The sequence below is a fragment of the Sciurus carolinensis genome, chromosome 1 (genome assembly GCF_902686445.1).
Source record: "Sciurus carolinensis chromosome 1, mSciCar1.2, whole genome shotgun sequence".
Classification (NCBI taxonomy): Eukaryota; Metazoa; Chordata; class Mammalia; order Rodentia; family Sciuridae; genus Sciurus; species Sciurus carolinensis.
Window position 1 is genome coordinate 202,010,373 of NC_062213.1, and position 12,647 is coordinate 202,023,019.

At 38.9% G+C, this 12,647-nt stretch overlaps 1 protein-coding gene and 1 non-coding gene across 11 annotated transcripts in view; both read right to left on the reverse strand.

Annotated features, from left to right (window-relative positions):
- Positions 1–12,647, reverse strand: part of Kif1b (kinesin family member 1B) — a 148,996-nt gene that overhangs the window by 44,495 nt on the left and 91,854 nt on the right. For 7 of the 10 annotated variants that reach the window (XM_047541955.1, XM_047541924.1, XM_047541950.1 and 4 more), the window contains 5 exons: positions 6,797–6,890; positions 5,402–5,550; positions 3,429–3,607; positions 1,787–1,924; positions 366–614 (listed from right to left, as the gene is read on the reverse strand). In XM_047541955.1, coding sequence (XP_047397911.1) covers positions 366–614; positions 1,787–1,924; positions 3,429–3,607; positions 5,402–5,550; positions 6,797–6,890 — 809 coding nt within the window. The remainder of the gene's footprint in view (positions 1–365; positions 615–1,786; positions 1,925–3,428; positions 3,608–5,401; positions 5,551–6,796; positions 6,891–12,647) is intronic. The other 3 variants (XM_047541980.1, XM_047541972.1, XM_047541965.1) reach the window with 1 other exon arrangement.
- Positions 5,982–6,087, reverse strand: LOC124968299 (U6 spliceosomal RNA). The gene has a single exon (XR_007105666.1). It is a non-coding gene; the product is annotated as a U6 spliceosomal RNA (small nuclear RNA).

Here is a 12,647-nt window from a genome sequence, read left to right on the forward strand (position 1 = left end):
ATTCCTTTAAAAGGAAGCATAGTTCACAGCACCATTTATTGACTCATTACATTTGATTCTTTGCTTTAAGTACTTTCTCCTTTGGGATTTCCTCCTTCAGAACAATGATTGTTCTGAATTTAGGGTAAGTGTCCCTCCACATAGTCTTCATATATTGCTATACACGGAGGAGACAGAGTGCCTCACAAATAACGCCTGAGCTCTCTCTAGCCAGATCGCATCGATGGCACTCTCAGCACTGGAGGACTTGGGACTGAGCATTCATGAATTAAACTGGCTAAGTCAAAATTATCCAAAATTGCACAAAGAGGTCTTTAGAACAAGAGCTGGTCCCTTTTTGCCTTTCTCACAATAACCTCACCAACCTTCCCACTAAAATGAACCAAGGGGATCGGTCGTAAAACGGGTCATGCCCGTCACTGAAGAGATCTGATCCCTCCTCCATCCCTGCGTCAGAGCCGGTGTCATCCACGAATGCCTCATCATCAAAATCCTCCATTTCATCTTGCTGCTCGTCAGCCAGCTCAGTGATGTCGGAATCGGCCGTGGAAAAAGTGGGGGAGGGTGTGCGGTCGGCAAGGCGCTCATTCACACAGCCGTGGAAAATGGGGGAGCTAGACACCAGGTAAGACGCCGATTGACACAGCCAGGGAGAAAGGAATAGTTGGTTAAACAAGAAGCGATAGGTGCCAACAGGACAGCGTCTACTGGGAAATCAACACAATAAAAGCAAATAGAAAAGCAAAAGTATAAAATAAGCATAAATCATCTGGATCAGGTGAAAGGGAACAAAAGGGCAGGTTGAAAAAGTTCTACAAGGATGGATTCTTAGAATAAGAAAAGCAAAGGAAACCCACGAGCAGACCAACCCAGGTGAATACTGTGCTAGCAAATATTTACATTTTTTCCAGTTCACACAAAAAGACCAATATCTTTGTCTCAAAGGAGCTACTCAACATTAAGGTGAAATATTAAGACTTTAAATGTTTATTTGAATGATAACATTTTCTTGGAACAGAAAACAAAATGGAAGAAATGGTATATGCCAAAACAGCACGTGCTTTGCTTGGATAAGATGTGTTTGGCCAATTCATCTCTTTAAAAAAACCAGTCTACTATCAGTGGAGTGGAGAAGACTTCCTTTATTTCTACAAAATACTCTTACTTCAGCAACACACTTTTACATAGCTCCTTTAAAAACCATCAGACTGTCTTTGCAATTGAAAAAAACAATTCGAAATTCTGAAAATAGCACAAAACATAAATTTCTTGCTTTAAGATTTCTAAAACTCTAAAAATTTGATTCAATATAGAGGCAATATTTGTTTTCATAAAATGTTGAAAATAATGTACATACGAAAGAGACTCAAGAGGACTACAAAGATACGCAATTAATTCACCCTTGGCAATGACAAAAGTGGGATGAACTGCTTTATGACTTCTCAGATGACGAAGATTCTGCAGTCTGGTAAGACAATGATTTTAAGTTGTATAGGACACAGACACAAATTTTCTTTCTCTTCTCAATCTAAATCAATTGCAAAACATTTTGTAAATAATCTGAGAGCCAAAGGAGACTGTCAAATACTTTAAGTGAGAGTTTGAGAATCAAAATAATATGTGCGTTTAAAAATGCTGAAGGGAAGTATACCAAATGATACAGTCGTTAAAATGGGACTCTTTTATTCTTTTCCTTTTAACTTTCTGTAATATCTACTGAGGTCTTTAAATAATTAAAATACAGGGATTCATTATTTAAAAAGAAACAAACGAAATCATCACATACCTTCCCACAAGTTTGAACCAGTGGAACCGATCATAGAATGGATCGCTGCCAGTCAGAGTAGCTTCACTTTCATCTTGGGCACTGGAGGCCATCTCACCTGCCCTATCATACATCTCACGCATCAAATCCAGCCTCTGCCTATTTAGCAAACGTGAAGAACACTGAGTTAATATTATGAGACTATAGTAAATTTTTGTTTTAGAAGCATCTTACATGCAAGATTTTTTTTTTCGTGATACCAGGGATCAAACCCAGGGGTGCTTAACCACTAAGTCACATCCCCAGTCCTTTCTATATTTTACTTTGAGACAGGGTTTCACTCAGTTGCTTAGGGCCTTGCTAAACTGCTGAGCCTGGCCTGGAAACTGCAATCTTCCTGCCTCAGCCTACCAAGTGGCTGGGATTATAGGCCCAGCAAGTTTGTTTTTAAACTGGGCATGGTGACTCACACCTGTAGTCTCAGCAGCTTGGGAGGCTGAGGCAGGAGAACTGAAAGTTCAAAGCCAGTCTCAGCAACTTAGTGAGGCCCTAAGTAACTTATTAAGATCCTGTCTCAAAATAAAATATAGAAAGGGCTGGGGCTGGTTGCGGTGGTGCATACCTGTAATCCTAGAGGCTCAGGAGGCTGAGATAGGAGGATCTTGAGTTTAAAGCCAGACTCAGCAGAAGTGAGGTGCTAAGCAACTCAGTGAGACCCTGTCTCTAAATAAAACACAAAATAGGGCTGGGGATGTGACTCAGTGGTTGAGTGCCCCTGTGTTCAATCCCTGATACCCAAAAAAAGTGGGGCCTGGGGATGTGGTTCAGTGTTTAAATGCCCCTGGGTTCAATTCCTCAATTTCTGGTACGGAAAAAGAAAAAGAAAATGAAAAGAAAGAAAGAAAAAAGAATTTTTTTTTTTTTTTTTTTTTTTTTTTTTAAGGCTGTTCCCATAATTTAATGCCATTAAAAACAAATGAGGGGCTGGAGCTATGGTTCAGTGGTACAGTGCTTGCCTAGCATGTGTGAGGCACTGGGTTCGATTCTCAGCCCCACATATAAATAAATGAATTTTAAAAAGGCCTATCAACATCTAAAAAATAAAATTAAAAAAAAAAAAAAAGAACAAATGAAAGCCACAAGTACAGAAACCAAAATGCTCAGTATCCAAGTAGCCTGAGTCTATAGAGAAACCATTAGAAGTCAAGAATGACCACCTTACCTCTAGTGAGTCAACCATCACAGGGGAAATGTGTGACATCTTAAATACATTCAGTGGGAACTATCTCACCATGTTAAATGTAAAGAAAGCTAGATTATAACTTCTGTTTATTAATGATCATCATGAAGGTCAGGACAGAAAAGATAAATAATTTCTAGATCCAAGATAGAAATAAATATCATGGAATTGGAATATTTAAAATTTAAGAGGATCTATGGAAGGTAAATTTAAGTATCTTCATATGTCAAAGGTATTTAAGAAGTGGAAAGATTCATTCATTTAGAAGAAAATGAATGGTCAGCAGTATCACTGGCCAGGAATAGCAATTGGAAAGCACAGAAAAGAAAGCAACTGCATCCTCAAATGAAAACATGAGGGAGTCCACTTGAACAATTATTATTCCCTAAATAAAACAACCAGCTTTTATGAGAGTGTTCATACTTGAGTTTCTCCAAAGACCAATAATGTGTTGCTCCATTCTTCAGATCCTGAACTTCTACTGCCACCACTGTACGAGGGAAAGGTCTCTCCTCATGAGTTTTATCCACCTCAGTGGGAAGTAATTCAGGAGGCAAAGGGGAATATAGTGTGTCAGTCAGCAGAACAAACTGAAATTGCACCTGAATGGAAAGAATAAACCATGGACAAATGTGAAAACCATTACCAAGAGACAAGACAATATAATTATACCCAGTGGGGAAAAAGTGAAACCTGTAGTATGTGCTGTGGATCATCTGCAAAAAAAAAAAAAGAAAAAGAAAAAAAGAAAAAGAAAAGTAAAAAAAGGCTGCCTATATGTTAAGCACAGGAAACTCTCCTAATTTCAAATGAGCTATTTACAAACTTTGTTTCCCCAGCCTTGCAAATAGAAACTAAGGCTGCAGTATGTCTGCTTTTTGCTTGATTAAATGAAGACTTCTGTGGAACTTACACAGAGACCAAATAGTAGATCCAAATATGCATCTAGTCCTTCACTAACAAGGGCTGATGGAAGACATCAAGGTGTTCCAATTTTAAATTCAGAAGACCATGACTACTATCTTAAAAGTATTTACTATAGCAGCCAGGTGTTGTGGAAAAGACCTGTAATCCCAGCAACTTGGGAGGCTGAGGAAGTGCGCACGCACACACACACACAAAATGGTATGACGCATGCAAAGCACTTACCACACTTTATTCCTGCAGTTCTGGGGATTGAACCCAAAGCCTCAGACATGCGAGGCAAGTGCTCTACCACTAAGCTATATCTCTAACCCTTACTTATTTATTTGGTACCAGGGATTGAACCCAGAGCACTTTACCACTGAACTACATCCCTAGCCCTTATTTGAGACAGGGTCTAAGTTGCTGAGGGTCTCGCTAAGTCAGAGTCTGGCCTTGAACTTGCCATCCTTGTGCCTCAGCCTCTGAGTTGCTGGGATTATAGCCGTGTACCACCACAACTGGCATATCACAACACTTATTTGTTACCACACTGTATTTTCACCAAGAAATATTAATAAATGCTAGACACTGAAATGAGAGAGGAATAAAAAGAGTTCTGCCTTTAGTTAGTCTATTTGAGGAGGAAAGTGGTTAATAAGTAATTATATAATGAGGAGGGTTTCCAAGATTGGAGGGAAGATGGGATCTTACCGAAGTTTGCAAAAGCAGAATAGAGCCCTAGAGGCAGACAATGACTTTTCCCAAAGACAGGTAATTTGTGTTCCTTCCTAATGTTCAATGTGGTCTCTGGATATAATCTTATCAGTCAAGAGACTATTAAGCAGTGGGGCATACAGAAGGATAAACCTAAGATTTGCTATAAAATTTTGGTAGTAATTATAAAAATATCTTCCACCATGCCCAGGCATGATCATTAGTGCATTGATATGCATCCACTCTTTGATCCCTCATAAATCCCTGAAAGGCAGCACTTAGTAGATGATGGAATGGAGGTCACACGACCTATGGAGCTGGGACTGGACCTGGGTTATCTGGGTGAAGAGCACATGTACTTATCTGCTGCACAGTACTGCCTTTCAGAAGAGAAATCAATTAGTGGCAAATGGACACGCAAGATTTAAAGGTGCAAATTAATTGATAGAAAACTAAAAGAAAGTCGAGATTTTTTTCATAAACCCAAGAAAAACATTTTTCTATTAATGTCTCTCCAGCTCTTGTCAAAAATACAGTCTCATGTATAAAATGAACTAGAAAATATCTATTTCTAAGAAATTTTATTTAGTAAAAATTTAATGAGTATCTACTATGTTGTAGATATATACACTAAATAAAGGAATATAGAAAGCTGCTTCACAGCAAAAAGCAGCTCAACTTGCCCAAGGATAAGGTTAGTTCAAGGTGAAGCCCAAATGAACACGCACAGGCTTAGCTCTGCCTCCAAACCACGGGGTCCCTGCAACCCTGCGTACCTTCTTCTTCAATTCCACACTGATAGCATTGGCCTCCTTCAGGTACACGGCATTGCCCCAGAGTAAGTCTCTTAAGGAAGTAAACTGATGAGACTTCCACTTCCGGAAGGCCCATTGGGCCAACTCAAACTCATGCTGGGTCCAAGGAACTGAAAGAGCAAAGGAAGCACATTTGATGGTCACCTCACAGTTGTAACAAATTACATCCCTCCTCTACTTTATCGTGATGACCAAGTAATTATCCACTCTTCCTAAGATGCTTTTGCTTTTCTTCTTTAGTAAAGCTTACTAAATTCTGTTGACATTATAAATATAAAAGCAGCATTTAAAAAAATCCTATTTATTTGAAATAGTACATCAAGTAAATATATTTTCTCTTTTTTTGAAAGATATATTAATGTGGTGCTATAATTATTTTAAAAGTCCCTGATCCCTGGTATAGCGAATGACTTCATGAAGTTCTTTTTTTTAAATTTCTAACACAGGAGAAAGGGTCATATTTCACTTAGCTATTTAAAAATAAAGACTTTAAAGCACATAAATTACGAGTTCCTTCAAAATTAATTTGCTTTTCATTTTTTTTAAATATGAACACGTCACAAATTTGCGTGTCATCCTTGTGCAGGGGTCATGTAATCTTCTCTGTATTGTTCCAATTTTAGTACATGTGCTGCAGAAGTGAGCACTAATTTGAATTCTTGAGACTACTGACAGCTTGGGTAGGGAAGCAAAGTGTGATGAATGTTTATATTATAAGGCAATAACTAACAATGAGAGAAATTCTAGAAAACTTAGGCAAGCATGACTAAGCATGCCAGTAATAGCTTTAAAGTAAAGATACATTCCAAAGTCCTCAGTGAGGAATCTCTGATTATGAACTAGTAAATTAATTATCTTAACAATGATTAAGCTTTGTATTTACTTGAATATATGAACTTCATATGTACAATAACATGAGACAGTATGTGTAAACATCCCCAGAGATTTACGTGAAGACTACTCAGAAACCTTGTGAAGTTATATGAAACACTGTTAGCCTCACCTCCACTCCAAAGATCACAGCCTGTGTTCTCAGCACTACACATCTTTTAAGTCATCTTTATACTGGTTCAGTACAGGGCAATAAATGGTAGGTCAAATTTAAGGGAACCAGTGTTGATAACAGATAAAGGACTAATTTGAAAATACAGATCCAAAAGACACAAGGGAAAGTTTCAGTCTTGGGGCTGGGGTTGTGGCTCAGTGGTAGAGCGCTCACCTAGCATGTGTAGGCCCTGGGTTTGATCCTCAGGACCACATTTAAAAAAAAAAAAAATGAAGGTATTACTTACAACTAAAACAAAATACTAAGAAAAAAGAAAAAGGAAAAAAAAAGTTTCAGTCTCTAGATTTCACCTTCTTCCTCTTCTTCTTCCTCTTCAGTAGTTTCTGCAGCCAGGGATCGGGTCTCGACTTGCTTCTGCAAGGCTTGCAATTTACTCTCATAGTCCTGAATGAAAAGAAAGGAGATAACATGTAGGAGAGGGAGGAAGGAAGAAGGAAGTAACAGAAATGCAAGAAGACAAGAAAAGAGACACAGGCAGGAAACGATAATAAAAAGACAGACCTACACAGAAATGCTTGGGGCAGGGATGACAAAACATACACCGCAGTCTGCAAAGCACGATGCAAAAAAGTAAAATTAACTGCAGCGTCTCTATTTCTATTTCCTCAAGGACTCAAGAGTTCTTTATTTGGGCTTGGGGTAGATTTTGAGGAGAAAAATGTATGTGTCCCTTAAAAATTAAAATATGTTCAAATAATATAGTACATCAAGGAATTTTAGAGAAAATATTGGAAAAGATTAAAATCTGCATTATCACCAAAAGTTCCAGTTCCCTGTTTGAAAGGGTAAACAACTAGAATTGTAGCCTTAGAAGCTTCCTGTATATGAAAAATTACTATCTTTTAGTGATAGGATAAGTGTGCTCTTCAAGTGACTGAAAGCTCACAGCACTACTGAACTAAAGTAACTGAGAGACTGCAATGTTAATCAAAAAAAGACACTCTAAAACATGCTCTTGGGCTGGGGAGATAGCTCAGCTGGTAGAGTGCTTACCTCACAAGTACAAGGCACTGAGTTCCATCCCCAGTACCACAAAAAAAAATGCTCTTATACTATAAAACAGATTATTGAAACACAAATCAGATTTATTCTTTGTTTCCACATCGGCTCTGTGCATCTTCAATAATAGTAGTATCAGCTTAAAAAGGACAAAAAATGGTTCTAGGGCAATGCAAACGATCTTATTCGTTTTACGTGCAAAGCAAGAATGCACACAGAACATGAGCAGGCAATGAATCTGAGGCATTAAAGCTTCATGATGGGATAGATTTGGGAAAAATTGCCTAAAAACATTCCTTGGAGTGTTAATGAAAAAGAAGCTTTAAATTTCAGTGAAAACAAACTAGTAGAGTTAAGAAAGGAGATGTCCTTCACTTAAAATCACAGAATAAACATCATATCTTAAGATCTGTACCTGGCTTCCTGCTTCCTTTGGTTCCCCAGGAGTGACCTCAATCACAGGCTGTCATGAGACAGTCCTGCACTGTTCCATCACACAGAGCTCTCCAAGGCACACATCAAGGTTCCACAACTGGAGCGCTACAGAAAGCCTCCTTAACAAACTCCATTGCAGAAGGAGCTGCTAAACATTCTCCAAGGCTGCCAGGCATGGTGGTGTGTGCCTGTAATCTCAGGAGGCTGAGGCAGGAGGATCTCGAGTTCAAAGCCAGCCTCGGCAACTTAGCAAGGCCCTAAGCAACTCAGTGAGACCCTGCCTCTCAACAAAAAAGGTCTGGGGATGTGGTCCAGTGGTTAAGTGCCCCTAAGTTCAATATGAAGTACAAAAAACAACAACAAAAAAAAAACAAAAGAAAAAAATAACAACAAAAAACCATTCTCCAAGGCTGTAATCATTTATTTGTCAGGTAGTCTCAAAAAGGAAGTTTTCTCTCTTTAGTGGGGCTTGCAGGAAGTAAGACCAAGACCAAGAGCTAATGACACAACTTCATTAGACATCTAAACATACTTTTTAGAGGGTCAAGAATGGTGAGAAGGGAAGGAAAGGGGAAACAAGAAGGGAGGAAAGAAAGAAAAAGAGGAAGGGAGGGAGGGAGGCAGGAGGAAGAGGAGAGAAGAGGAGGGAAGAGGGAAGAAAGCACTCTAATACTGAGCTATATCCCCAGCCCTTTTTGTTTTTTATTTTGGGACAGGTTGCCCAGGCTGACCTTGAATTTATGATCCTCATGACTCAGCCTCTCCATTCACTAACATTATAGGTATATGCCAGGAGGCAATACTTTCAGTTATTTTCTAAGCATATCATGCACCCAGATCTTTGTATTTAAATATCATTCCTCACTAAAAAAAATTTGGCTCCTTGAGAAGGTAGATTCTAGGTTTGAAGTAAGGTTAGAAAGTATAAGGTGAGTTTGGAATATCTTGTTACAGAAAAGATGAATAGCTCAAAGACCCCTGGGGTCAGTCATTTCAATAGGACACAGACTCCCACTGGCCAGTAAATCACAGTAACACCAGAAAAAGAAGACAGCACATTGAGTACAGGAAGAATCCATTAGTCTATAGTGATACTGAAACGGAGGGAAAAATGGAAATCTCTTCTTTAAAAAAAAAAAAAAAAAAGTCAGCTAATAAATGCAGAAGGAACAACTAGAAAATCACCATACTGCCACCCCAGGCACAGAAACAAAATCAGGCAAGGATCATTAATAAATGCTAAAATAATGGAATGAAAGGCAGATAGGAACCAGAATAGACACACAATCCTAAGTCCACTCCCAGACACCTATTATTAATAATGGGAAATGAAACTTGACAATTAAGAGAGCTGGAAAACACCACATTAATCAAATGTATTAAATTTCAACATTACCAATAATTAAAAGAGTTGATATTTTACATCTAGTAATGTGATGCCATGTGAAGTATACAACGTCACCTTCACGGTATTCTAGCAAAATATCCAACCTAACTCTAACCTCAGGGCAACAATCATACAAAGCAGCATGTGGTCTAGACTCTGAATGAAAGATTTTTAAATGCCATGACCAGTTCCAACATGCAAGCCTTGAGCGGCTCTAGGATTAAGAGGCACACAGATACACACAGCCTTAACGTTGTGTTTTTCAAACAGGGAAGTTTGAAATTAGACTATACGCACAATATTGAATCAGTATTAAATTTCTGGATGGGATGATACTAAGTGAACATCACCATTTTAGGGGACACACATGGAAGCATTTAGGGAGCAACTATCATGATATCTACAACTTTCCAGTGATTCAGAAAAAATACACAAATATGAGTAATGAGATTACACTGTACTATTTTTTTTCAGCTTCTTTGTAAAAAATTTCAAAATAAATAAGTTGGGGAGGAGGAAGAATTTTTCCCTGTAAAAGAACTATATATTACATGGGATTCTTTCAGCAGAAAGAAAAAGGCTGTTGGCTTACTGAAAAATCACCAGGTAGAAAAAAATGTTTATGCTGAGGATTTCTTCAAGAATAAGTTTATAAGATCATTAAATCACCAATCAAGACAAAATTCTCAGACTCCCTTCCCTGAAGGCTCTGGTAGTGCTTTAATGGCAGAAAAACTGACATAAACAGATTTGCCATCAACCCTGGACCAAAAAACTTTAATTACATTTTGATCTGCAATTAGTACAAATCTCAACAGCATCCTTGAACTAACCTCCTTCCCGACAACAGGCTGCTTATGAATTTCCAACAAGGAGGTCTGGTATGTCCAGAAAAATTCAATCAGTATCACATTTTCCAACAACAAATAGGTTCAGAAGATATTATTTATTTTGTGGTGAAAATTAGGACAACTGCTCCAGACATGGCTCAATGGCAGGGTGCTTGCCTAGAATGCATGAGGCCCTGAGTTTAATCCCTAGCCACCACCACCTCCCAGAATAAATTAGGACAATTATAGAAAGGACACACCACAAAAATAATCTTCAGAGGTCATTTGTGTTTATAAAAAGTTCTAACTAGTTCAAAGTATTCCCTATTTTACAAAGGCAACAGCACTAGATGTTTTCTCTTCTGCAATATTCTCTTCTATCCACCAACCCTTGTTTATAAGTCTAATTTATGCCAGGAGCTATTCTTCATTTCTATCTATCTATGTATCTATCTATGTATCTATCTATCTATGTATCTATCTATCTATCTATCTATCTACTTATTTTTGTACCAGGGAAAGAACCCAGGGTTGTTAACCATTACGATATCCTTAGTCCTTCTTTTATTTTGAGACAGGGTCCTGCTAAATTGCTTAGGGTCTCATTAAGATGCTGGGGCTGGCTTTGAACTCACAATCTTCCTGACTCAGCCTTCTGAGCTGCTGGGATTACAGGTATGCACCACTGTGCCAGGCTCTGCCATGAACTGTTCTTTGTCTGACATGGATTATTCCAATCTTACCACTATAACTCTATGAAGATGATACTATTGTTAGTCTCATATCACAGCAAAAGAAAAAGGCTTCAAGAAAATGAATAACTTTCTACACCATTACATACAACTATAACACACCAATAAAAAATGTGGGGGATAAAGGGGAAAAAAATTGAATAACTTTCTAGACATTACAGTTACCAAGTGGTGGAATGGGATTAAACCCAGGCAATCCAGAGCATAATTTTTAAACCAAACACCCATCCATCCCTTCATTAAAAAATATCTTTTGTGTTCCTACTGTGTGCCTGATGCCAGGAATACAGAGGTCAATAGGCAAAGGTCCTACAGGTGAAGGAGGGGAAGACGATAAATATAAACAAGGTACACTACAATTTTAGTAGAGAGAAATACTCTGAAAAAAAAAAAAGGGTAGACACTAGAGGATAATAGGGAGAATAAAGGAATAGGAGGAAGACTTAGATAGGTGGTTAGAAATTGTTTAAGCAGCACACAGAGGTTCCCCAGGGGCAGGTATTTCAATCAAATTAACACTAACAGTGAGTTATTTCAATCAAATTAACACTAACAGTGAGTGCAAAGTCCTGAGATGGAAAGAAGCCCAGGGTGTTTAAGGAAAAGCAAGAAATCTGTGAGTGGAGTGGTGGAGCGAGGAAAGGGAAGGAGATACAGTTGAAAGTTAGGCAGCAACTGAGTTATGGAAGATCGTCTAGGTGGAAGCGAGGATGGTGGATTTTATTCTAAGGGAAGTCAGGGGGTTAGCTAGTTTATGCTTTACAAACACATCACTTTCTACAGGGCTGGGGAGGAACTACGGAAGGAGAGAAGTGCCAGAGGGAAATGGTGGTGGCCTGGCCCAGGTGAAAACAGCAAAGGTGGTGAAAAGAAAAAAGGAGTTGGGACACATCTCGGAGGCAGAGGAAGGGGAACTGCTGGGGATCTGATCGTGGGGTGTGAGAAAAAAAGGAGAAACCAAGGATGACTTGAAGTTTTGGCCTGAGTTAGTTGCTTGGGTTTAGACGGTTCAGATATGAGGTGCCTGCTGGCCATGTGGATGTCAGATCTTGGTTGTGTGTCTGCAGCTAGAGCTCAGCACAGAGGGTTGAAAACAGAATGATTCCTGGGATGGTACCTAGCTTCCCAGTTAGTAGCTATGTGACTCTGGGAAAGCATGTAAAATGGGAATAATACCACCTATCTCAGAAGAGGGGTGTTGTGAGAGTTCAAACCATACCTGTGTTAACTGAAATATATGAACTGTACACAGAATTTGTTATTTCCACCATCATACGTGTAAAAATAGAAGGTAAAGCCACTGGACACATGGGATTATTTGGTAGAATGGATAAAGATCTAGAAAGAACCAGCTAGTGAGGTGGGAAGAAAATAAGAAGCCAAAGAGGGAAGTGTCCCAGGAAGTAAAGAGTAGGCAACTCTGTCACACACACACACACACACAGAGAGAGAGAGAGAGAGAGAGAGAGAGAGAGAGAGAGAGAGAGAGAGAGAAATTGATTTAGTATGGTCAGTACTGAGAAAACAACCCTGATATCTGCCAGGAAAGAGATCTTTGGTGATCCTGAGAGTGGTTTCAGTGGGAAGGAGGGAACAAGAGTCTAGCTATGTGAGTTCAAGCAAGAATGGAGACAGGAAAAAAGAATAGCCTGGGAGGTAAACAAGTAGCAAAGAGTAAACCCAAAGGCCTTCTCAAGGAGCATTTCTATGAGAAGGAACAGAGAAACAGAATAGCACC